Source organism: Pipistrellus hanaki, assembly GCF_964339955.1.
Source record: "Pipistrellus hanaki genome assembly, chromosome: 2".
NCBI classification, from domain to species: domain Eukaryota; kingdom Metazoa; phylum Chordata; class Mammalia; order Chiroptera; family Vespertilionidae; genus Pipistrellus; species Pipistrellus hanaki.
Genome location: NC_140504.1, coordinates 171,347,346 through 171,373,350, shown reverse-complemented (window position 1 = coordinate 171,373,350; position 26,005 = coordinate 171,347,346). Strand labels below are relative to the sequence as shown.

The window sequence follows — 26,005 nt, the reverse complement described above, 5'->3', positions numbered from 1 at the left end:
AGGTGCTCAATAAATCTCCCAGGGAGGAATGAGTGAGTGGGAGGATGAGGACTTGTGCTCATCAGTTCACATACCTTTTCTCATTTACTCCTCACAAGAAATCCATGGGATGGGTGCTGTTATCCTATAATCTGGACCAGGAAAGCAAGGTTATAGAGGTTTAAAACAGGTCCATGGTCATGGGCTGATAAAAAATAAAATCAACAATCCCCCCCCCCCCCCCCCCCACACACACACCCCAGCAGGGAATGACTGGAATCAAATAGAAATGCGCCTTCAAAGGCTTCCTGTCCACAGGCCCACCCTGCTTTCCCAAGACATTTTCCCTTCCTGACCCTGTTTTCCCATCTGTACAATGGGAACAAAGTCACACTAATACAGAACCTAACACTGCAGGTTCTCGGTAGATATCTGTGCCTTGTCTCCCAACTCTGAGGCTTATTCGGGGCAGAACTCCCGGGGCGTGAAGCGTCCTGCGTGCCCAAGAAACAGGTGCATAGCTCCACAGTCACATCCTCAGCGGGTGTTTAACCAATGCATGCTGAGCAGAGAGGCATCAGGGAACACTGACACATCCTCAGACACAGAACCACAATGGGGACTCAGACCCTGGAACCCCCGCCCGAGGATCCCTGCCAGTTTATTCCCCGCCCCCCCCCCCCCCCCCCGCTAGCCCAAGGCGCGGGAAATATTTAAAACAATTTTATTCATGAAAATATGCTGTACAATGCACTCTACACGGCCTCGACACGGCACACACGCACACGCACACGCTGACTGACGGCACGGCCACGGTACACAGCCTACGAGATGCGCCAGGGACGCCGCGCCCACAGCCCGCCCCGCCCCGACACTTATAAATATGGGAGAGAGGAGCAGGGACTGGCACAGAGAAAGGGGTGCTGGGGTTGGGGTGTGGATCTAGAGCTGAGGCCCGCTGGAGAGGCTGTGACCTGTTCTTGGGGAAGTGTCTGTGTGTGTGTGGGGGGGGGGGGGGCAGGGAGGGGGTGGTAGGAACTGCAAAGGGCACCTGACTGGAGGGAGGAGGGCAGAAGCTAGGATGGATTGGACCATGAGGGTGCAGGGTCCGAGGGCAGTTCAGGGCTAAGGACAGTTCCGGGTGCACAGCCAATAGGTAGCTGTGAGTGTGTTTCCTGGAAGGGGTTGCTGGCTCTCGGTGGGTAGGCTAAGACCGGTGGAAAGTGTCACTCGGGGTAGGCGATTCACCATCTCCCGCGAGGGCCCCTGCAAAGGAAACTTGAAGATGCAGAGACGCCCTCGCTCACCTCCCCCCACCTCTGGGTAGGCTTCTCCAACCAGCGCGGCCCATCTCCCTCCTCCCCACTCCCACCCAGTCCGGAATTCAGCCTCCACCCCCAGGCTTCCTGCCCGGGGAGCAGGGGGAGCGGCTCTCAGGGAGTCTGGGCAGGAATGTGGGGTGCCCCAGCCCCTCCCTACCACATCCCCCAGCAGCCAACTTCTGAGAGATGTCTCTAGCAGGGCTGGCTGGGGCTGTCTCCTGGATCCTCCGTGGTGGAGCTGGGATCAGGGGGGGATGGGGGCCCGGGGATCGGGATGGGAAGACAGAGGCCCTCTGGGGGGCGGGGCTGGCACCCTGGGCGCAGCGAGCGGATCCTCAGCCTGGCACCCAGCTCTGGTTGGGGGGCGGGGCCCCGGCCAGGCCGGGCGGCGGCGGGGGCAGCGCCGAGTCAAAGTTGAAGTCCATCTCGTCGCTGTCCATAAAGTCGTTGAGGATGATAGACTCGACGTCGCACTCCAGGCTGCCGCTGAACATGTCGAGGTCCAGGTCGGCCGGGAAGCGGTCCGGCGGCGCGGCCCCCAGGGGCCCGGCGGCCGCGGCGTACGGCCCGGGCAGCGCCTCCAGCAGGAGGCCGCCGGGCGGGCCCCCGAAGGCGGCCGCGTGGCCCGGGGGCGCCAGGCCCGCGGCGCCCGCCTCGCCGGGCTGCGTCATAAGGCTGATGGGGTGGGCTAAGGCACTGCGCGAGGGCACCGGCGGCGCGTAGGGGGCCGCGCCCTTGCCGGGGTAGGCGGCGGCGGCCGCGCCCGCCAGCGCCAGCTCCCCGGGCGCGCCCAGCACCGGGCCGGGGCGGGGCGCGGGCGGGGGCGGCGGCAGCAGCGGCGGGGGCAGCGCCCCGGGGCGGAAGGGCGGGGCGGCCGGCGCGAAGCTGGCCTGCTTATTCTCCTGGATGGTCTGCATGGGCAGGCGCCGCAGCGCGCCCAGCACCGGCGGCCCGAAGCCCCCGCCCCCGCCGTAGGCGCCGCCCTTGCAGCTGCCGAAGTAGGCGGGCGTCCCGGCGGCGCGGGCCCGCGGCGGCCCGAACGCGTCCTGCGCGCCGTCCAGCAGGGCCTCGGCCATCCCCGCGCCGCCGCCGCCGTGCAGGCCCATGCGGCCCCCCAGCTCCGCCAGGCGGGGCAGCTCCCCGGGGCAGCGCGCCCCCAGCGCGGGCGACAGCGCGCTCGCGGGGCTCGGGTACATGAGCGGCGACGACGGCGTCAGGGCCTCCAGGGCCTCGTCGTCCTCCAGTTCGGCCGCCTCCCCGAGCAGGGGCCGCCCGCCGCCGCTGCGGAAGTCGGCCCACGCCTCGTAGTCGTCGCTGGCGTGCGAGGCCGGGCTGGTGGCCCACTTGGCCGCGGCGGGCACGGGCCCCGGGGCCGGCGCGCCGGGGGAGCGGTCGTCGGGGCTCCGCTCGGGGGCCTGCAGCTGCTTCTTCTTGCTGGCCTTGCCCTTGATGCGCAGGAACTTGGCCCTGTTGTCCATGGACACGGCCCGGCGCCGCGGCGTCTTGCCGGTCTTCCCGCCCTCGGGGTTCAGCATCCACCAGGAGCTCTTGCCCGTGCCTTCGTTCTGCACGCGGATGAAGCGGGTGTGCAGCGACAGGTTGTGCCGGATGGAGTTCTGTGTGACCAGAGAGACAAGGACATGGGGTCAGGGAGTGGGAAATGAGGAGGAGGAGGCCATGAGTAAAGATGGGGAAGTAGTGATGGAAAGAGGAGAAGGAGGGGATAGAGAAAGAGATGGATAAGAGAATGGGGGGGAAAGCCAGAAGGGGGAAGGGGAGAAAACGGGGAAGATGAAAAGGTGAATGGGGGAAGGGATGAGGGGTGAGGAAGGCAGGGGGTAAGCATCCGTTCAGACAAACTCAGAATATCCATTCAAGACCCTACAGCCACCTCATCCCTCCCCCGCCCCCGCCCCGGTCCCCCGCAGGCACTGCCCAGAGGGTGGGGCCAAGCTTTGGGCGGGACCTTTCCTGGGAGGCATCGCCAACCCCGTGGGCTACTCTCAAGGGGTCTGCAGCGGGAGAGCAAGATCCCTCTCTGACTCAGCCAAGCCCCACCGCGGAGCTAGCCAGGCTGCCAGCGTCCCCCCCATGCCCCTCCCCAGCAGATTATGTAAGGGCTCATGCTGCTGAGGCTCATTTGTCCGCCCCCCTCCCTCCTTCCCCAGTCTGGCATGGCGCCAGGAGCCCGAAAACCCAGGGCTCCAGAAATCAATCTCGTGGTGACTGATTAAGCCCTGTTTAGAACTAATTGCTCTTTCGTGTGTGGGGAGAATAAATTACCTGCTTTAATTTCGTGTCTTTAAAATGCAACTGCAGGTAGAGAAGACTGTTAACCCTTTGCGGGGAGGGCCTGGCCAGGGAGAGCCGAACAGGTTGGGCATCCCCAAGGTGGGTAGAGAGAGGCCTGACGCTTTTCAGAGATTTCCCCCCCAACTCTTCTGAGCTTCTGGGAACTCAAGCACAGAGGCCTTGGATTCCAGCAACATACATCCATGGGTTGGGAGGCCCCCTCCGGCCCCATTTCTGCTTGGTGCCCCACCTTCAAGCCAGCCCAGCTCTCTGGCCTGCCTTTTGGATTGCAGCCCACCCTCCCTACAAAGCCCCTTCCTGGTGAAATCTTCACAAATCTCCACAAAGCACGTGGCATAGTGTCCACTGACAGACAAGAAGACCAGGCTCAGAGCGGTGGCTTACCCAGGGCCGCACAGCCCTTTCCGCTGTCCCGGGCACTTCCCTGGGCTTCACCCTTTGTCACCCCGGCACATATCCTATCCTAAATGTCTTTTGTGCCAGTCTGTAGTGCTCCCCACACGACTGCCTGCTTCTGCCAGGCCTGTCCTGGTGACAGAGGAAGGCAGAGGAGGCCATAGCTAGATTGACTTCACAGGAACTTATTGGACCTCCCATCTAGTGACCTTGACCTCCTAGCTCAGGTATTACTGTGAAAACAGCAGGCACTTGGGTATCAGAAGGCTGGATCAGGACTTCTGGCTCTTTTCAGCCACCTAGCTATCTGACCATGGGCTGCTGGCTTAACCTCTGTGAGCCTCAGTGCTTTAGTGAGCTACCCTGAAAAAAAGTGGGTGACGTTCAATAGCCACCTCAGAACCCGCCAGGTGCTCATAAACAGTTCAATCCCTCACCTTGTCCGGAAGACCCTCACCTGCTAGATCACCCATAGGCCTGCTCTGTCTCTACCTCCTTGCTATTATGCTGACTGTAACTGTGCTGGGCACCAATAACTCTGGAGAGCTGGCATTACCCATCTCAGGTACCAGAGAGTGGAGGCCCAGAGGCATGATGTGACTTGCCCATGGTCCCACAGGCAGCAATGCCAGGGACCACTCCAGATCTGCCCAGCTCATGGACCTGCTCTTAACTCTTTATCCACCCAGCCCTGTAATCACTGACCCGTGAGGACCCTCCCTCCGGCCCCCTTCCCATCAGGGTCCAGAAGGAAGGGTCCTTTCTGCGGCCAGGGTACCCTCCCTCAGCCTGAACTCCAGGGCACCTGGCTCTTCAGGGCCCCAGGTGCCCTGTCTCTGGCACTTTCTGGCCTTGGGAGGTGACAGCTGGGCCTCCAAGGCCCCTCCCAGCGTTGCCCTGCCTGGCTTCTCCTGGGACCCTGAGAGGAGGGGAGCTGGACCCTCCAGGGAGTGGTACTCATCCCCTTTCCTGCTCCCGCGCCTGCACCTGCCTCCCAGCCCCTCCCCACACCTGTGTTCCAGAGGGGGGGGGGGGCACAGGGGCCTCCGTTCTCCCAAATGGGACACCTGGCTCAGAGGCTCCGCCTCCCAGCCTCTCCAGCTGAAGGCCAGTCAGGCAACCCCTCGTGATCAATGTCACTTATGTACCAGCCTGGTTCTGAGTGCTCAGAGGTGGGGGGAGGAGGAAGGAAGTCACCAAGTAACCAGCACGTACTCAGTGCTACCTGTTCAACTCTGGGCCTTGTAAGTACTTTATCTCCTGTAATCACTCTATCACACTCCACACAGTCAGAGATTGTGGTCCCTATTTCAAGATGAGGAGTGTGAGGCTCGGAGAGATGGAGGGCATTGCCAAGTTCACACAGTGTACGAGGCAGAGCCAGGTATTGATTTCAGGTGAGTCTCACTGAGTCTACAGGACATCGCATTCCACCGGGGGGGGGGGGGGGGGGGGGGGGGGAGAGGAGTTGCAGGATTTCCAAAGCATCTTATGAAGCCAGCACTCCAGTGCTTCTCAAACTTTCATGTAACCATTCCCAGAAGCTGGCAGCCTGGGAAGACTGGGGCATATTCAAAGATCAAAATTCCTTACAAGTCTTGCGCTTCCTTTTTAGAATCCAAGGGAAGTTTGCATTGTACGTCATAATACATCCACGTTTTCTTAATACAAATAAAAGTGTTTCAGACTACCACCAAGAGCATGTGTTCCGGGCCTATGACAGTTTGTGTCCTTCCCCTCTCTGTCCCTGGCCCAGCCAGGTACCCCCGGGTGCCCGAGCTCCAGCCCGAAACCAGGACTGATCAAACCCAGAGAGAAGAAAGGTCTCGCCAAAGCCGCCCAGGCCCTGGTGGCAGAGCTGAAACTGAGTCCAAGCCTCGGGATCCCTAGCTTGGTGCTCTTCCCCCCCGCCACCAAGCTGGATCTGGGGCAAGTCCCTCCTCACTCTGGGCCTCAGTTTCCCTACCTGTAAACTGATGAGATGGGCCAATGGTACTCTGAGGACCTTTTTAATTTGATAATGAAAGTTCTTGGAACCATCCAGTGCAGAGGTCTTGAAACCTTTTGTTTTTAAAGCTCTGACGCTCTTTTTTTTTTTTTTTTTTTTTGTAAATGGGATCTAATGCAATATTTGAGTGTTACACTCTTAAGTCGTCAGGGGAGGGGGCAGAGGTGCTGGAGCCCTCTCGCTCGTCACCCGCCTTGCACTCCCTCTTCGGGAGGATTCTGCAAGCCTGACAGGGCGGATGGATGCCATGCCTTTCCCAGGGTCACCCAGGGAGGAGGCCCAGAGCAAGGTGCGGACCTTGGCCTCTGCCTGCCGAGCTGGGCTCCGCACCAGGTGTGCACCAGGGCTGCGCCCCATGAGGGAAGCCCAGGCTCCGCAGTCTAGTCTGGCTCCTCAGGGACCAGCCACCTGGTACCAATCAGAGCTCTGGGCCAAGATCCAGTGGCAAGAGCCAATCACATCTAGCCCACAAGGCCTCCTGGGAAGCCAGAGGCCACAGAGGTGGTGAGGGAGGCAGAGGAGGGAGCTGCCTCTGCCAGGCAGCAGTAACCAGGGCTCCCTCTTGAAGTCACCTAGCAACCCACCACCACAGCCACGCCCTGGCATGCCCGGGCTTCCCTGATGCCCAGAGTTGGGCGGGCTTCTGGGGCCTCCTACCTCCTACACCTCCAGACAGACTTGGGGCGGGTTCCCAGGAGACACAGAACCTTTCTGGTTCCGGCTCAAGGAGACAATGAGGGAGGGGCAGAGGGAAGGGACAGTGGTCCTCCTATGTCCATCCTACTCTCCCCTCAGGACCTGGCCCAGAGAGGCCAGTCTCCAGAGGCCTCACCCACCAGAAAGAGGCTGGTGCAGGGCAAAGTGCATGGGCTCTGGTCTCGGTCTGAGCAGTAAGTAATGCATTCACCTGACAAGCCCAACCCCAGGTTTGGCTTCATGCAGATCTGGAGCAAGATGCTCTGAACCTCAGTGTCCTCCAGTGGTAGCTGCTTCTACCCTTGCTTCCCCACAGCCCTCCGCTGTGCAGCAGCCAGTGATCCACCCGATGACCTCGGAACCCTCCAGTGCACCCATCTTACTCAGAATGAAGAATCCACAAGCCCCTCTGTGACCCCTCAGACCCCTCCCCTGACATGGTCTGGCTTGAGCCTCCCTCTGTCCCTTGAACCTAACAGGCATGGTTCCGCCTTGGGGCCTCTGTCTCAGAGAAACACTGCTCCCCCAGATACACCAATCCCTCTCCTCCTTTGAGTCTTCGTCCAGATGCATCTTCCAGGAGGCCCATCCTGGCCACTCTTTTAACAATTGCTCTTCTTCTCTGCCATTTCTTGGCCCCCTTACCTTATTCTAAAATTTTCTAAAGCTATTATCACTTTCTAAATTAATCTATAATTGGTATATATATGTATAAATTAATAAAGTATTTGTTGTATGTATAAATATATCATTTATCTTCTGTGTTTATTACTTATTGTCTGATTTTCCTTATATTAGAATATAAGAAAATTAGAACATTAGAATATAAGGGAGCCTGATGGGCCCCCTCACTTAACTCATGAGGGATTTTTGGCCTTTTTTTTTTTTTTTTAACCATACCTCGTGAGTTTGATATATACAAGAAGTTGAATAAATATTTGTAGAATGAATGAGAGAGAGAAGGGAGGTAATACTGTGTCGCAGGAAGAATTAATGAGACTGGGCAGCGTAGCTGGCACATGACAGGAGCTTCTCCAGACTGCGCTGAGAGAAGGCAACCTAGAATAAGGGATAAGTGCGGAGCGGAGAACGTCAGGAAGAGTGTGATCCACGAGGAGAATGGCAGGGAGGAACACGGCTTCCAGGAGAGGGGAAGGCTGTCTCACAGGGTGAACAGAGCAGCTGCCCGCTCCAGCCCCTCCCCTGCACCCTCCTGCTTCCCTGTTAGACTCGGTTAACCCAGGGCCTGCTGCAGCCAACGGTCCTCACAGCCTGTACCACCTGAGCCAGAGACACCCAGGAGCCCCAGCGGGAACAGAATGCCCTCATCCTCGGGGATGGCGTCTCCCTTGTGGTCAGGGTCTGATCCATGCGGTGGCGGCAGCTCATCTATCCAGCGGGACGCCCTCATCTATTCCCAGGACACCCTTCGCCCACGAGCAATAATGCATTCACCTGACAGCACAACCCCATTTATCCAGCACACCAGTCCCATTTATCCAGCAAGTACAACCTCATTTGCTAACAGCACTCTATTCACCTGATGGGCCCCCTCATTTATCCAGCGGGACACCCTCATTTATCCTCCAAGTCAGAGGCTCCCCTTCCTCCCGTGGTGTGGCTGTGTTCTCTGACGGTGCAACCCGACTGATCCAGCAGGACGTCATCTCTCCTACAAGTACACTTCATTCCCTGACAGTACAACCTCATTTATCTAATAATGCAGCCTCACCTTGCCTCCAAGTACCACCTCATTCCCTGACAGTACAACCTTATTTATCTTCCAGTACAGCCTCATTTCTCCTTCCAGCACAGCTTCATTCTCTGATAGCTCAACCTCATCCAATCTTACTTCTCCAGCCAGAGCCTGTCAGATCTCTTGAAGAGGATGTGTGTGTGTGTGTGTGTGTGTGTGTGTGTGTGTGTGTGAAGGAGAAAAAAGGGGTCCCGCCATTCCCTGTCCCATGTCGACAGAGAGCTGCCTGGCACTATGACTAGGTCCAATATCCCCAGGTCCAAAAGGGCCCACAGACTTAGAATTCTGGGTTGCTTGGCCCAGCCAGCATTCCCTTTTGTCCCCTCTGGGGACAACATGGATTGCCTCTAGCTCTCCAGGAGGGAAAAGTTCCCAACTGGTTTGATTTATAGCTTTTGCTGATTTATGTGGCATGGATACTCCCATCGTAGCCAGTTTTAAGCTGCCAGTATGACGTGATCACTGAGTGCAAAATTGGGAAGTGTGCAAGATGGCTCTCATGAGCCAGTGCAAGCCAGCTCGAGCACACCATTGGCACATACTTCCAATACCCAGGCAAGAGAAGAGCAGCGCCTACTACATGCCAGACTCAGACTAGGCTCATTATGTACTATTTACAAAGGGAGGAAACTGAGGCTCAGGTGGGTTGTTAAGAAGTGGGGAAGCGATGGAGCTAGGTCTAGGTCTCTGACCTGTTGGATTCCAAAACCAGGGCTCATACCCCCAATGTGGTGGCTGGCAATGCCCTGCTGCTCACATCAGTGGCCATCCCTGCCTTGGTTCTCAAGCCAAGTTTCCTGGTTTCCATCACAGACAGGAGACCCAAGGCTTGTGCCCCACCCACTGTGAGCCCTGTGCTACCTCCTGGCCTCCCTGGCACCTACGAAATTCCAGGACCCTCCCAGTTCGGTCCAGTGTCTTGCCCATCCATCTAAGCCCCAAACCACGTATGGATGTCTCTCTAGGTTCCATCGCTGTCCACGGTTCATCCCAGCCCCTCCCTCAGGAAACTGGGCCCATCTATAAGATGGGGATGATGATCCAGCTCCTCCCTCAGTGCCTCCCTGAGCAGAGATCACCTGTGTGAGGGGAGGAGGGGAGAAGAGGAGGAATACAAAGGTTCTAATCTCCTGACAGCTCCTATTTCCTCTCTTCCTGCAAGAAGAAAGGTCAAGGGCAGGGGTTGGAATCCCAACTTCATCCAAGTGACCTTAGGCCTCCCCTGTAAAACAGCGTGACAATCCCTACAGCCAAGAGAGAGGGCTGAGACCTGAATGAGATCCTACATATCAGGAACCTCATCCCTCCCTGTTCAGAGCCCCCAGGAGCAGCCCCTTTCCCATCCCATATCCCCACCCCCCTCTGGCCTAAACACTTACACCTGTCTCAGACAGAGCCATAGACTCTCCAGGGGTCACTTGCTCTGCTGCCTGGGGTGAAACTGGGATGCTCAATCCAGGCAGGCTTCCTGGCAGAAGGGGTAGCCTGGATGACCACAGGGACCTGAGACCAAGTATAAATCCTTGGTACCAGGGCCTGTAGTAGAGGAGGGGCAGAAGGGCAGGCGGATCATCAGAGCCACAGGTGTGGACAGGTCAGTAGGCTTAGAGTCAGCAGTGGGACAGAAGTGGGCAGCCAGAGGCCCGAGAGGAATGTCCAAAGCAAGGCATTAGGTCAGGATAGGACCTGGAACTCCCACACACACTCCAGAGACAGCAGAACCCACACACCCAACCTGGGCAGCAAATAAAACAACAGCAGAAGTCCGAGTTCCCTCCTATATGGCTCCTCATCACCTGTGGGCTTCAGTCCAACTCCAGACTGCTATTAAAGAGCCCTTGATGCTCTTCAGCTTCATCACCTCCATTCCCTTTAGTCCATCTGAGACTCCAGACACCCCAGATGTCTCACACCTCCATGCCTTTGCACACTCTGTTCCCTTTGCCCTTCCATCTTTCTGCTGGACCCGTTTTTGCTGCTCCATCACAGCTAGCTCTGTAGCTTCTTCCTAGTCCCCTCTGTGAGCCCCAAAGAGAACTGCTCCCACCTTAGTGCCATTGCAGAAATCTAACTGCAAACCGGAGTACAACTGTGCATGAGCCTGCCTCCCCACGTGAACTTGGTGGGCAATCCTTAGCTCACAGTCAGCCACATATAGGATGGAGCTCTCAGCAGCCACAAACCTCTCAGGGCCTAGCCAATATGTGAAGTTTCTGTTCAGCAAAACCTCAGGCCAGAGCTCCAGGCCTCTCCTCCTCCCTCTGGTTTCACCTCCCATCATTCTGCCTCTGCCATTTCCCTCCTCTTCCTCCTCAGCACCTCCTGTCTCCTCGGGAGAATTCAGGCAAGTGAGGAGGGGAAGAACCAACCATTTACTGGACATTCACCACCAGCCCTGCACTCAACCATTAGATCTTATTGAGTCTTTGAGACAACCCCCTCTGAGTATATCTATTATCCCCATTTTATAGATAAGAAACTGAGGCTCCAAGAGACAAACCCACCTGCCCGAGGTCAGAGGGTGCAAGGGGTGGTGAGAACTCACACCAAGGCTCTTCCACTCTGAGATGCCCAGGGAGGAGCCTTAGCCAGGCAGACGCTCCAGGGTGGGCCTGGGATGGGGGTAGGAGGTGCTGTCCGCACTGGCTCAGCAGCCCCTCCACAGACGTTCTTCCCTCATCCAGGATTAAAGGGACCGCTAAGTGAAAAGCCATTCAAGCCTCTCCCAGTCTCTCCTCAGTCTGAGCCCCCTCCTCCCTCTGCACCAGCACCTCCCTGCACCCCTGCTCAGGCCCTGGAAGCAGCTGCGGTGACCTCACCGAGCCCTGCCCTGGGTCTGGCTCTGGGGAGGGCCCAGCAGCTGTGCCCTAGCCCTGCTGGCTGGCTCCTAGGGGGAGAAAAAGAAGAGTGGGCATGGTGCCAAGAGAACCATCTGCTCTCCCAGGGGGATGGCCACCCGCACAGACACTGGCCTCACCCCAGAGGCTGCCCTCGGCCCACTGTCCCCATGCCAAGGGGCCCTAGGAGCCCAGGCCAGCCCACCCAGACTGGGGCATCAGCCCTCCTCTGCCATCTGTCTTTTCTTGGACACTGAGAAGTCCTTACAGGACATGTTGGAGCATGCATGTCCACTAAAAAACGAACAAGTGCTCAGGGTAAGCGCTGACTGCAGAGGCCAGAGGGCAAGGCTGGGTGTGCTGAGCCCTGCCCGCCCCAGCCTTGCTGGGCTAAGAGCCTGTGATCTCCTGGGGAGGGGCCTGCATCCCCTCACATCTGCTCAGCTGGCAGGTGCCTCTGGCAAAGGGTGAGCCCCTTCCCCCACAGCCCCAGCTCAGGTTACAGAGGAGGCAAGGCCAGCTGAGGACAGGGGGAGGGGACAGGAGGGGTGGAGGAGGCATCACAGCTTCCCAGAGTGCTGGGGGAGGGGGAACTCAGATCTCTAGATAGGACTCCAAGCCAGAGTGGGGAACCATGCCCAAGGTCAAAGCCTCCCAGTAGCTAAAGAGGAGCTGGTGTCCAGGGGCAGGTAGCCCTGGGTTCAAGAGTGACCTTGAGCAAATCATTGTTCTCACCTCTGAAAATACAAACCCTACACCCTGCCTGCTTGCCTCCCAAGGCCATAGGGGTAGGCTCTGTGGGCTAGAGAGCAGTGGGTCAACCTAAGGGCAGGACAGAGCTTGGACATCCTGAATATCTGATACCTCAAGGACAGCATGGGAGGCCTAGAGCAAGAACCTCCCTCCCCCCTGCAAAACACACACAAGCGCGTGCGTGCACACACACACACACATCAGTGTCTCTCAGGGATCAGGGCTTAAGGACCCCAACTCAACACAGTGGTAGGTAGGTGGTGAGCAATGATTAACAGTAATGACATTTACTAAGATTTATTGAGCATTTTGCAAGTATTTCTCCTATAATTCTACAACAAAGCTTGGGAATAAGTCCTGTTATCCCATTTTGTAGAGGAAGAAACTGAGGTCCGGTTGCCCAAGGCCACACAGGGGATGCGTGGTAGAGCTAGTACCTGCCCTTCCCTTCTTGCCTCCAAGACTCTTAACTATACCACTGTCTCACCTCCGAAATCCTCAAGGCCACAGGCCTGGAATCTTGGACTCTGTGAGCCTCCGCCCTCTCTCAGGCTCATAGTCTCTATCCCAGCACCAGGCCCACACGGGGCGCTGTGGCCAAGCCCCCAACTCCACCCTCCACACTACTCTCAGGTGATCTTTCTCCACCCCCCACAGCTTGGAGCACCAGCTCCCCATTTTGGCATTCCAGGCCACTGGCCCTCAGGCCCTTGCTGGCTTCTCCAGCCTCAAGTCCTGGCCAACACAGCCGAAACTCCCAGAGTCCTGCAGGGTCTGACCTCCTTTGTCTGGTTCCCTTCCCCTTCCTGCAAACACCCTCAGCTTATTATCTGGCCTTCCATCGTGACCCTGAGCAGTATTCATCCTGAATCCAAATCAGGAGTCCTCATCTTATCTTCCCGGATTGACCCGGAGGAATCTCAAGGTCAAGGAGGTGTCCAGTTCCTCTGAGCAGCACTGCACAGTGGGCCTGGATTAAAGTGAATGGAGGGAGCTGCCGTCTTGGGGCCTGCAGCGGGAGGGAGGAGACATCGTGGGGTGGGGAACATCTCTCAAGGAGCCCTCTCTGTCTGAGAAAATCAGGGACCTTCGATTCATGCCTGCCCCAGACGGCAAGCCTCAGGGCCAGACTCCGGCCAGCCTCTGAGGGAAGCAGAAATGATAGGGGCGGGACAAGGTGGTGGTGGTGGTGGTGGTGGTGGTGGAGGGGTCAGTCTGGAATGGCCTGGCCAGAGCACTGGGTGAGGAAAGAATTAGCCCTGGGGAGTTTCGTTGCTGTCACTTACAGCGGGATACTGTGAGAGCCACTTTATTTCTCTCAGCATTAGTTTCCTCATCTGCAAAACAGGGACAGTAACCAGTATCAGCTTCACAGGATGGCTGTGAGAATGAACAAAAGCCTGCAGTGAGGGCTGAATCCTGAGCTGGAATAGTTCAGTGTGGGTAAGCAGGGGTCAGAAGATGAGAGCGGCGAGTGATGTGGCTGGAGAGGTTGACTGGGGCCAAGCGGCCAAGGCCTTGGCCCTTGGGCTTCAGGTAAAGCCCCAGGACTGGATCCCGTGGGAACAGCACTGCGCTGTGCACATGCTCTCGTCTCTCCCACCGGGTGGGGAGCTCTCAGAGAGCAGGGGCTGCGACTTTGGGGTTCGTCACCATTCTGAGTGTCCACACTGACATTTCCCCTCCATCCTGCAGCCAAAGGCTCAGGGGCAGCACGCATCAGCCCATTCTCTCCCTCCAGTTGTATACAGCGTAACTGCTACCGTGTGGGGGCTGGGGGAATGTGTTGGAGATTTTTTTTTTTTGGGGGGGTGCGGTCAGCCCCTTAGAGCTCACTATAGGGAGTTCGATTCTCTGGAAAACCTAACAAAGAGTGAGGAGGAGGAGGAGTGGCTCAACCTGGGCGGCCTGCTTAGAGAAGAGGCTGGTCCACACAGGAAAAACAGAAGAAGGAAAGAGCAAGCAGGATCCGGGGGAAGTTACCATTCTAAGGCATCCGTTCAGAGTCTGACCGTCACCAAACAAACCTGTCAAAATAGAGATTCCAAAGCCCATCTGACGGGACTCTGTCAGAGAGGGTTTGAGACGGGGACTCCACACGTTTATTCACTAAAAGCTTCCAGGTTTGCCAACAACTGAGGATTTAAGGCGGAAACTCTCAGGCAGATGCAGTGGGTTCCAGAATCACCTGGGAGGCAGGTCTTTGTTCAAACCACCCAAGCGCCCCGCCTAGTTTCTGAGGGGTGTCCCAAGGGATCAGCTCCACAGCTGCCTTGGTGAGCATGTGACAATGCAAGTGGGTGTGGGCTGAGAACTCCAGTGTCAGATGCAAGGTGGCAGTGGGGAGGCAGCCTGAGATCAGAGGCAGCGAGGGACGTTGGAGGGAGGGCAGGGGCTGGGCAAGGCCAGCAGAGGGCCCAGGGGTCCACACAGAGCAGCTTGGGGCTGGTTGGCTCCCAAGGGAACTGAGGAGTCCCAGAGGGTCCTGGAGCATGCGTAAGCCTTGGGGCAGGAGGGCTGGCTGGTGTGTGGGCTGGCACTGCACGGGCATTGGGAGATGGTAGAAACAGACGGGTCTAAATCCAGGCTCAGCCTCGTCCCAGCTATACTGCCTTCGCCAAGTGACTTCATCTTTCTGGGCCCCTGTGACCTCAACTGCAAAATGGGGCTAAAAACGTGTACCTGTCAGATCCCAGAGAATATGAAAGGAGAGCATTTCATACGGAGGTGCCCACTGATGGCCTAGCACCCAGACATTATTGCTCTTAATTCTTGTTCCCCTTCCCACAAGAGGCATCCCCCTTAGAGGCCAGGAAGGTTCTCTGCAAAGATGGAGGCCCTGGGGGGAGGGTGTGGGAGGCCCCTCCCCTACACGCCACCTGGCCCCCCTCCCACCTCCACATATGGGTTGGGGGGCGGGGAAAGGCAGCAAACAGCCAAACCATCCCAAACAGGAGTTGGTTTCCATGGTAACCAGGGTGCCAGGAGGAAGGGGGTGCTCTAGATCCAGCTGTCCCCCTGAGCACCCTACCCAGGCCCCAGAGCCTCAGCTAATGCCCACCCAACACCCTCCACTCCCCATCTGCCTGCTGTGGGGGCCAGCTTGGACTGCCATGAGGGCCAGGAAGGAGGTGCCCGCTAACCAAGCACCTGGCCACCATTCTCCCAGGTGGTTATTAAGACCCCTGTTTCCCAGATGGAGCACTGACTTGCCCCCGTCGTTGTGCACGGAGCATGTTTGCCTCCTGGGCACTGCCAGGGGCAGGGTAGGAAGTTCCAAGCAGGAGTCCCAAGTTCGAGTCCATCCAAACCTGAACTCAACATGCTTCCACCCTGAGAAAATCTAACAGTTCTTTGTCCTCAGTCCCAGCCGACCCCTCGTAACTCCTAGAACCAGAGGGGTTGTCCGTCACACCCGGAGAGAACCAGAGACCGAGGTAAGGCCCCTCGGACCCCGATGAAAACACTGAGGACCGCGAATGAGAGAGAGCTTCGCTCCAGCTCACACACACTGGGCCAGCACCTACGGGTGCTCTGTCCACCCCACACCCACTCCCAACTCCTCAGCTCCAACTGACCCCAAAGGACAGAACCAGGCCACCACCCTGAGTGATGCTCCAGGGACATGAGACACAGCTGGGAGAGAGAAAGAAGTCCTGACATTAAGACCTGACTAGCAAGAGAATGGCAGTGCCGGAGGTCACTTGGAGTGTGTGAAGGGACTGAGCTGGGGAAGGAGGCATGGGAGGGTGAGTTAGGCTCTCTGAGTCCCCCTTTCCCCAGACACCTGAGGTCTGACTCGGATGCGGAAGAACTGGACACCAGTGTGGACCAGTTTCCCCGGTACCCACTCCCACAGGCTGCAAGAGGGGAGGGTGCACTGGTGAGTCAGCCACAGGTGAGGGAGGCAGGGAGGTGAGGAACAGCTCTGCTATAGCTGGTACAACCGTACCCCAGAGGCTCATATCCACACACAGTCCAGAATCACCCCTCACAGACAGACAGCAGGGCTCCCAGACCCTGGACCACACGCGGTGGCCGCCACCAGCGGCCACTCCAAGAAGAGAGAAGGTGGGCTTCCAGGAACAAGCTCGCGTCTGGCCTCGATGGCATAGGACAAGCTTACATTTGGGGGGTCAGAAGGGGGCTCAGTTCCCAGGCCTGCCCCTTCCTAGGATGTGACCCCAGGGCAAGCCAGTGCTCCATCTGGGAAGCAGGGATCCTAATAACCACCTGGAAGGACGGTGGCCAGGCGCATGGTTGGTGGGCACCTCCTCCCGGGACCCTCTCAGCCAACCCCACCCACCCTCTCTGGCAAAGCCCCAACGCCAGTCAGTCCTGAGGCTGGAGTCCTCCGGGCCTGAGAGAGAGGGCCCCCCCAAACCGCAGAAAGTGGGGGGTTGGTGGGCACTGAACTTTCGAACCGCAAAACCCCACCCCACCCCCACCCCCACCCCCACCCCCTCGCGCCGTTCATTACCTTAACACGAGTTAAAAATAACCGTCTCATCTCTTTAAATTAGTCTGTCTGCAATTACCGCCTGGCACGGCGCTGCCCGCCATCGGCCCGCTGGAGCGGCGCCAGGTGGCAGGCGGGGCCCTCACCCTGTCTGTCGGTCTGTCTGCTTCCCAGTGCCCCCTCTTCCCCTCCCCGCAGCGAAGCTACCCCCCGGGGCCTGGGACCCAGCTCCCCCAAGGTGGGTGGGTCCACTGGGGCCAGCTCCCTGGGCTCCGGACAGGCCAGAGCGAGGGGGTCGGGCAGCGGGCAGGGAGCCCAGGGCTGGGCTGGGGGCTCCGGAGCGCCGGGGAGGGGCCCCGGGAGGCCCGGAAAGCCGGAAGGGCCCGCAGCGCCAGCGCTAGCTGGTGGGTGGGTGTGAGCAGGTGGCCGTGGGAGTCTGCCGGGCGTGCCAGCAACTGTGCCAGGAGCGGCTGGCACGGGCTTGTGCCCAGGAGGCGGGCAGCTGCCAGCCCCCCGCTCGTGCAGTGTGTTTGTGGGTGGGTGGGTGGGGGGGGGGTTGTGAGGACACCCCCCAACCCTGGCTCACACAGACTCTTCCCACACCCCACTAGCCCCGGGGGCTGGGGATCCCCGGAGGACAAAGGAGGAGGAGGAGGGAGCCCTGCTCCAGCAGGCTAGGGGAGGAAAAAAGGGGGCGCCCCCTGGACTCACAGCCAATGCTCAGCCCAGCTGTAGCAGGACCCTCCTCCTGGCGTCTCAGATCAGTCCCTCCTTCTAGCCCCCATCCCACTTGGGACCTACTGGCCAGCCTGGGCCGAGGGGGGCGTAGCACACCATCCCTCCAGATCCCACCCCTCAGCAGCCAGGCTGCCCCAGGCCCTGAGGGGAAAGAGCAGGCCTCATCCCCGTGCTCCTCCCCCACCAGGCCTGGGGACCAGAAGGGGAGGCGCCCAGGCCTGGCCGGGGAGCTCCCAGGGGAGCTGGCAGCCAGGAAACAGGCAGAACAACTCCAGGGGCGATAAGAGACAGGAGTGCTAAGTGCTTCACCGGGACCGGCGCAGCCTGGAAGGCTCCCCGGAGGAGTCATCACTAGGGAAGGTGGCGCCGGAGCATCTGAGAGAAAGTGGGAGGGAGGCTCTACCTGGATGTCCGATACCCTCACTCCTGGGACACCGCGGAGGGATGGGGACCGCCTGTCCAAAGCCCTCTTCCCAGGCCTGGAGACCCTCCTCTCCGCGGGGACCGCTGTCAGCCCCTATTGTAACAGAGTTCCCGGCACCGAGGCTGCAGCCTGCAGGGGGTACTGCGCCCGCTGCCCATCTTGCCTCCTTCGGTTTGCTCCACTCCCTCCCCACATCACAGGTGGGACCACCAGGTATAGGCCAAGCCCAGGAGCCCTTCCTGCGCTGTCCCACTACTCTGCCTTTCCCATGCTACCTCCCTGCCCTCCTTCGGAGCCTCGGGTTTTAGCCTGGCACGCCCAATGGTCTCCCAGACCCAGCACGCTCGAGTCCACCTCCCCTGGAAGAATTTCTCCCAAGCTCTACCCCGATGAAAGCAGTTCGGATCAAGTGCCACCTTCTCAGGCAGGGCTTGCTGGGCACCCCCAAGGGATCTCACCTGCCTTCCCCCTACCTCTGCTCCCACCCCTGGCCCTTCCTTCCTGTGAAACACGGGCCCTGGGTGTGGAACTGGCTGAGCCCCGATGTGTCCTAAGGCAGGTCCAATGTCTTTCCTTTCGGTGGACCCACTCCATCGAACCCAGGGTTTAGTACAACACGGGGACCCCCGTGCAGCATTTATGTGGGGGAGGAGAGGAAGGAAGGAACCATGGGCCCTGGCCCCGGGCTAGGCACCTGAGGTGGACCACAGCCCCTGCGAACCAGAGCTTGGCTGGGAGCTAGGGACCGCCCCTCTACCAGGCCCTGGAGGGCCTGCCGGGGACTGGGGGAAGAGGCAGCAGGGGGAGTAGGATGAGAGGGAAAAGAGGCTCCCTGGGGTCGGGTGGTCTCCGCCAGGGCCTAGGTCAGGAGCCCACGCCTGAGGCTCCCTCTCCAATGCTCCAGCCCAGGAAGAGCCTTCCAGAACTCCCTCCTTCCTGAGCCCAGCCCAGGGAGAACCACCGTGTCCTGAGCAGCTTGGTGCAGAGGGAATCGCATCCAATGGGCAGGCTGGAGGCATGGCCGCCATCCAGGCCTGCTGCTCACCGACGGCCCGAGGAGAGTCCGGCTCCTTCCGGGGCCTCAGTCTCACGGTCTGAGAAATGAGCGCGTGGGACGAAGCTGTCCCCAGGCACATTCCCAATCACGTTTCAGGATTTAGACCTGCCCCTGTTCAAAAGCCATCAGGGTCCCACCGCTCCCCCACGCAGGGCCAGCACCCAGAGGCTCCGTGGGGCACCGGAGGGAGAGACCCCAGGCCTGGAGCCCAGCTTTCCCATCTCCTGATGGTGGGGAAGTTCACTCCTCCGTGCCTCAGTGTCCAGCTCTGTCCATGGTGACAATAAAACCCACCTCAGGGACTGATGAGAGCCTTTAGGGAGACACCTGGCACAGATGCCCAAAAGTGTCTGGCACCGGGCTTGGCCCTGGGAGCCTCAGTGAACTGCAGTGCTCTCCTCGCTTCCAGCGTCATGTCCCCTCTTGTCATCTTCCCCCGTCATCCCTAATCCACCAAGCCCAGGGGGAGCACCACCTCCTGCAGCAAGCCCTCCTGGCTCCCTCTGGCCCACAGCCTCAGCATCCTTTGCACCCTCCACCCATTTCTTCCCTTTTTCGCCAGAGAGCACCGGCGGCTCCCCAGTGCCAGGCCCCACCGCTGGGTGCTGTGGGCACAGAAATTACTCTGGCACGGCCACGGTCTCCCACACGCAGGGTGGGGAAGGGAAACGAGATGGGACACAAAAGACTCAGACCTATGGCAGGCAGGGAGAGGAGCAGAGAAGAGGGATTCCTAAGCTAACTAAAAGGGTTAAGGAAGGCTTCCGGGAAGAGGCATCCGAACTTTGGCCTTCAGAACAAGGAGAAGTAAAAGGTGGGACAGTGCGTGGGGAGCGGGAAAGGAGGTGGGAGATAAGCCCAAGGGCAGGACACACTGGGAGGAATAAGTGTTCCGATGGGAGCTGATCCCAAGGGGACTGGAGGGGCTAGGGAAGGAGGCTCCTGTCTGCTCCTCCAGCCAGTGACCCCACCCCGCAGTGGCCTGAGAGCCATAGGCACCCGGGTCAGAGCAACCCTAAATGCAGCCACCGGGCATCTAGTGTCGTCCATGCCAACAAGCTTGGGCGTCCCACATCTCCCCAGTACATCTCCTCTGACCCTGCCTGCAGCCACCACCAGGCACAGCCCCCTCCCTCCATTTAGGCATGCCTCCCTGGCAGAGATCCCCCTCTCCCCTAGGGAGTCTGACAGCTCACAGACCTCAGGCACAGTCCCTCCATCCGCAACTTCCTATCCCGCCCCCCTCCAAAACACCGACTCTTCCCGTTCCCCACCTCCAGAGAGGGTCTGGAACCCACAATCCAGTCAAGCCCCTGTCCTCTCCCAAGATGGCTCTCCCCTCTCCCCTGGCTGGCGGGGAGGCTTCCCTTGGGGTGCCCCCGCCCCTCCCCCACTCCCAAATGCATCTGAGCTCAGGAAGCCTGGGAAGCCGAAGACAGCCTGGGGTAGGCAGGGACAGATCCCCGGCCCGCAACGCCATGCCCTAACACCAGCCGTAGTCATCATCACCACCGGCCCATCATACTGATCAGAGCAAGGGGACAGCCGCTGCCCCGTGGAAAACTCAGATCCTGGGTCACCTGACAAGTCACCCCACCCCAGACTAGCTGGTGCCCTAAGGTGAACTCCTGGCTGCATAGGGAGGGCTGCCAGCCGAGGGTTGCACTCCTCACCCTGGGGTCAGCGCCAGGCAGGGGAGTGGGAAAGATCTTGGGGGGAAAGCAGCCACTGACCAAGTCATTCTGCCGGCTTCTTTAAGGAGGGTGCCCTGGTGCAGAGGCAAAACAAGAGTAACTCAAAGCACGCTCATGGGGGTCAGGGAGGCTCCCCACTGTCCGAAGCCTGGGAATGGGTTCCCCTGCGATGCCTCCAAGGATGCATGGGCTGGGGGTGTCTGTCTTTCGGGGGCGCTTCAAAGTGGCAGTCAGTCCCCTTGTTACCCCACGAGACCTCCCATCCCACGTCCAGAATATGCACACAGCTGCTCCCAGCACGCCCCCTCCTGTCTGCTGGCCGGCCCCACGCCCCGGGCACACACTCCTTGACCCCTGGGGGCGCCCCGGGGGGGCCTCCCTCCCGCAGGCTCGCCCGGAACCCAGACACACAACAGAGCTCCCCCCCTGGAAGCCCTTAGCCAAGGAGCCCAGCCCCTCTCCCCAGCCCGACTCCCCCACCTTCCAGCCGGCCGAGCTGTTGCTGTCGCCTTTATCCTTGAAGTAGGGCACGTAACGGACCATCCAGTCGTAGATCTGCGAGAGTGTGAGCCGCTTGTCCGGGGCGCTCTCGATGGCTTTGGTGATGAGGTCGGCGTACGACAGGTTCCCCCACGCGTTCCGCCGGGAGCTCTTGGCTTTGCGCAGCGGGCCGACCTCCGCTCCCAGGGGCGGCGCTGGGGCCATGGCCGGGGCCGCCGCCCGGCGCTCCAGCCCGCAGTCCTCGGCGCCCTCGGCCGCCCCCGAGCCCAGCGCCCCGTCTTCGTCGCCGCCGAGCAGGTCGGGCTGCGGCAGGGGCCAGGTACACGAGCGCGGCCGGCTTTGCGGCGCGAAGTCCGGGTCCACGTCCACCTGATGCGCTCGCAGCAGCTTCGCAGCCATGGTCCCGCCCGCTCGCTCGGGCGAGGCGGGGAGCTCCGCGGAGGGCGGGCGGGTGGCTCCGGGATCTGCGCGCCCCGGGGAGGCCCGCGGGAGGGGTCCCTGGCGGCGGCGGCGCCGGCTCAACCGCGGGGCGCCATGGGCCGGCGGGGCGCGGAGACGGAGGGCTGGTGCCGCTGGGAAGCCCAAAGGGAGGGAAAGACCAGAGCCGCGAGGGGGCGGCGGCCCCGGAGCCCAGCGGGCGCACACCTCGCGCAGCCCCGCTTCTAGCACCTGCCGCCCGCCTGGACCTGCAGCCACCGCCGCCACCGTCGCTGCTGCCGCCGCTCCCCGGGCGCCGGCCCCGCGCGCGGGCCCCGGTCTCCTGGGACGACGAGGCCGGGTTGCACCATGCCGGAGCCCGAGCCCGTGCGGGAGCCCGCCCCGCCGCCGCCCCGTGAATGCCGCCGCCGCCGCCGCCGCCGCCTCTCCGGCTCCAGCGCCAGCTCCCGCGCCTGCCGCGCTCAGCGCCGGCTGCACCTCGGGATGGGCGGGGGACCCAGGAGGGGCGGGCCCGGCGGGGGCGGGGGCGGGGCGTCCCCACTAGCAGCCACGGAATCCTGGGCCTGCCGGCTGCCCCGCCCGCGGGCCGGGGGAGTGGTGGGGGGGACGCGGGGCGCGCGACTCGGGGCGACCCCACCGCATCCCCTGCAAGCAACAGCGCCGCCTAGGGAGCAAGGGAGGAGCGGCGGGCGCGACCCCGCCCCCTGCTCGGCTCTGGGGGGGGGAGGGAGAGCGGGGGCGGGGCCCCAGCGCCCTCATTGGTTCGCAGCAGGGCTGTCCCCACCCACGGACTCGGCAGGGTCCCGCCCAGAAGCGCGTCAGCGGGTTATTGTTACAACCCTGGGTTTCCCGGGGCAACGAGGATGGGGCGGGGCTCGGAGCGCTCGACCCCGCCTTCTACTCGCGCAGGGAATGCCCAGCCCCTGACTCTGGATCCCTGGCGTTTCCAAGTCTTAGAATCCTCCTGATGCGGCTGATGGTGGAGCTCGCCTTTGTGCCCTAGACGGGGCTGGGGAAAGAGGACCTGGGTTCTGGGCCAGGCTTTGCTCCATTTCTAGCTTCTCCACCTGCAACGAGGCTCTTTGGGGGGTAACCGTGGACATAGTTTTAGAGCCTGGATTCTCAAAGTTTAAAGTGTAGCAGAATCCACCTGAGGAGCTTGTGAAAACATGTTGCTGGACCTCACAGGATAAGCCTGGGTTGGGGCTGGAGACTGCATTTCTGACAAGTTCCCAGGTGGTGGGTGCACTGAGGACTACACTCTGCAAACCACTGGTTTAAAGTCTGTGGGATGCTCTTGCAGGAGCTGTTGGAAGAAACACTTGCCCCAAAATCCATCCTGTGTGAGGAGAAGCTTCTCACTCACTTAACAGATATTTATCGAACACCTTCGATGCTCAGGCCACTATGGCAAGGGCAGAAGCAGAGATACCGGGTTTGTAGCATAGGCTAGGGCTGTGGTCGGCAAACTGCGGCTTGTGAGCCACATGCGGCTCTTTGGCCCCTTGAGTGTGGCTCTTCCACAAAATACCATGGCCTGGGCGAGTCTATTTTGAAGAAGTGGCGTTAGAAGAAGTTCAAGTTTAAAAATTTGGCTCTTGAAAGAAATTTCAATCGTTGTATTATTGATAGTTGGCTCTGTTGACTGATGAGTTTGCCTACCACTGGGCTAGGGGAAGAGGCGATGTTTGGCCTCAGAAGGGGAGGCTGGCTGAGAAGTTGGGCAGCCCACAACCTCATCCCACAGCATTCTAGGCTAGGTCTCCAGTCACCATACCACCTGCCTGCCTTTGCTCAAAGTATGCCCTCTGCCTAGAACACCTTTCCTCTCCTACAGGACGTGATCAGAGATTCTCCCATTCTTCAAAGCTCAGCTCAAATGTCACCTCGTCCTTGACACCTTCTCTAACCCCAACTCCCAACACTTGTCTCTGTTCCTTGCTTGCCCACACTACGTCCTGTTCTTCCAGCCAGGCCTTTTGTCTTGGTGACTTGCCCAGATGGAATGGGCAGAACTAGAATCCCAAGCCATCACTCAATACTCTCCTAGACGGCAACTGGCAATAGTTCTCTGGGGTGTGAGAGGACTGGGCCCAGGCCCTGGGAGACAGCCTCTCTCAAAAATCCCTTCCTTCCCACTGAAGTCCCAAGGAGTAAGGGCTAAGGGTATGGGTGTGGGGTGGGGCCAAGGGGGCCCCTCCTCACCCCCTGGGGTGAAAGCAGGCCCAGTCTGCAAATGCCTGGCATGGCATCTTCCTGAGTCACATCCCTGTAGGCAAGGGTGGGCATGGGACCATTCAGCTATCCCTCATACCCCTCTGCAAAATGTGCACACTCTCCAGGTGGTTCTGCTTAGAGTTTCAAGGGCTCTGAACTCACTGCTGTACCCCCTTCCACAGTACTCATATGCCCTCCCTGCCTGGGAGCCCACACTGGGAGCTGCCCTCTCAGCTACTCCGGAGGCCAGGCAGGCCCCTTGCCAGTCTTCAGCCCTGGCCCAGCCAGCTCTGTGAGATGGAGGCCTGCTGGGGGCCATACCAGAGCCGGGAGGATCCTTAGCTGGGGGCCTGGCACAGGCTGCCATTGCGGGGCAGGAGAGCCAGGCTGGCAAAGACACCCTGACTCAGGCTGACTCAGACTCTGCTTAGGCCCTTGCCCCACCCAGTGTCCACAGCTGCTGCCCGGCTCTCCTCTGGGACCCACATCTGGCACACTCAGCCCCCCTCCACATACACACCCACCATGCCACACACTGACACTCATTCTTCTTTACTCACAACTTGGCCCCTGCTCCCACACTCATGATGAGGCAGCTACTTAACTGCTCAGAGCCACTATTTCCCAATCTATAAATGAGTGTCGTCATAGCACTGACTTCATAGGATATTTGAAGAACTCGGTAAGATCATGAATATCAGCACCAGGCTCGAAGTAAGCACTCAATAAAAGCTTGCCATTTTTGTCGAAACCAGTTTGGCTCAGTGGATAGAGCATCAGCCTGCGGACCAAAAGGTCCTGGGTTTGATTCCAGTCAAGAGCATGTACCTTGGTTGTGGGCACATCCCCAGTAGGGGGTGTGCAAGAGGCAGCTGATCGATGATTCTCTCTCATCGATGTTTCTAACGCTTTATCCCTTTCTCTTCCTCTCTGTAAAAAATCAATAAAATATATATTTTTAAAAATAAAAGCTTGCCGTTTTTATTACTTTTGGTGTTGCTCCTGCATCTATATCTTCCCTTTGTACTTGTCCCAACTCACACTGCCTCATCTGCTCTCACCACGCACACACTTGTGCCCACTCACATGCACTGGCTTTCTTACATGCACACTTGCATATGTCCCTTCCACTTGCATCCCAATTGCACAGGCTGGAATCTTCCTATGGTTCTTGGCCCCAGGTCTGCCTTCTCCTTCCTCCCTCCACTCCTCTCCCCTCCCCTCCCCCATGCTTGCTCTCAATCTGCCATTTACCCTCCCCAACACTCCCACATTCATTCCTGCTCAGGAACAAGCCCCCACTTGCTTACCCTTGCATTCCTCCCCTTTCACACACAGACACATTTGCTTCTGCTCACACTTTCCCAGGCTTAAACACGCTGGAATTCCAATGCACGCACACTCTCTCGCTCACACACAGACATGGGCTTTACCCACTCAGCTCCTGCTTGCATCACAAAACTGGTACACGTGCACCCAAACAGCCCCAGTGCATGCCTCAGTACCTCAACCTGCCCACCCCCTCCCAGGGAGGAGCACACAACACACAGCTCTCCCAACAGGACTGCTGTTGGCAGACACCCCTCCCTGGGCCGCAGCGACACTCCCCTCGCCCTCAGAGGACTGTCTCCTCCCCTCTGCTGCCCCTCCTCCAGTCCCAGTTCCCCGGCCTCTCCCAGCTCTCAGAATAGCCCCTGCCATTGCGGCCACTGCCACCTCCGCTGCCGCTGCCACTGCTGAGCTGTCAGGGCCCGCCAGAGCCCGCTTCCCCGGCGCTCGGTGCCAGCTGTCCCGGCTCACTCGGGGCAAGTGAGGACAGGAGGACAGGCTCTGATGCACAGAGCTGCTCGCACCCCTCTCCAGAGCCCACCTGGAAGACAGTCAGCTCTCAGAGGAGGCCACTGCCACGTGCCCAGCATTTTCCCAGCCCCCAAAGGGCTTTGCCTCTGTCCCCAGATCCTCATACCACCCAGGGAAGGCGGAGACAGCGGATGGCTCAGAGCGCCCAAGGACTGGGGAGGGAGAAGTTTGCTCAAGAAGCGCTATGGATTGGGAGCAAAGTCTGACCACAGCCAGCCTTTCCTAGCCCCTTGTGGGGGGCTCCAGAGGACCCTCCCCTAAACCACACAGCTATCAAGAACCACCCCCAGCCCCCACCTGTCTGTGCCCGGCAGAGCAGAGCCCGGTTGACATTTGATATCACAGTTGTCAGGAAAAAAAGAACAGCCCAGGAGTGATGTCTGGGGATGCCTCTGCATGGGGAGGGGCCGGTGTCCAGACAGGCCTCCAGGGTGGAGAGGGGGAGCGTCTGCGGGAGCCAGAGGGGACCTCAGGACAGCTGGGAGAGCCTCCAGGGCAGGCTCAGGCCTGGCCCGGGGACAGAGGCAGGGAGTGGGTGGGGCTGAGCTGACGCTGTG

The 26,005-nt window shown here is 59.6% G+C and overlaps 1 protein-coding gene across 1 annotated transcript; it reads right to left on the bottom strand.

Annotated features, from left to right (window-relative positions):
* Positions 1-711: 711 nt before the first annotated feature.
* FOXO6 (forkhead box O6) lies at positions 712-21,931 on the bottom strand. The gene is made up of 2 exons (XM_084872089.1): positions 20,913-21,931; positions 712-2,917 (listed from the first exon to the last, which is right to left on the bottom strand). Exons 1-2 carry the CDS (start codon positions 21,330-21,332, stop codon positions 1,637-1,639), a joined length of 1,701 nt encoding a protein of 566 aa, XP_084728215.1. The 5' UTR covers positions 21,333-21,931; the 3' UTR covers positions 712-1,636.
* Between the last annotated feature and the right edge of the window lie 4,074 nt (positions 21,932-26,005).

Excerpts from the sequence above, each read along its gene's own strand:
- FOXO6 (XM_084872089.1), bottom strand. The coding sequence starts at position 21,332 with ATGGCTGCGAAGCTGCTGCGAGCGCATCAGGTGGACGTGGACCCGGAC. Across the intron at positions 2,918-20,912 it reads ACAGCTCGGCCGGCTGGAAG|AACTCCATCCGGCACAACCT; the intron begins GTGGGGGAGTCG and ends CTGGTCACACAG.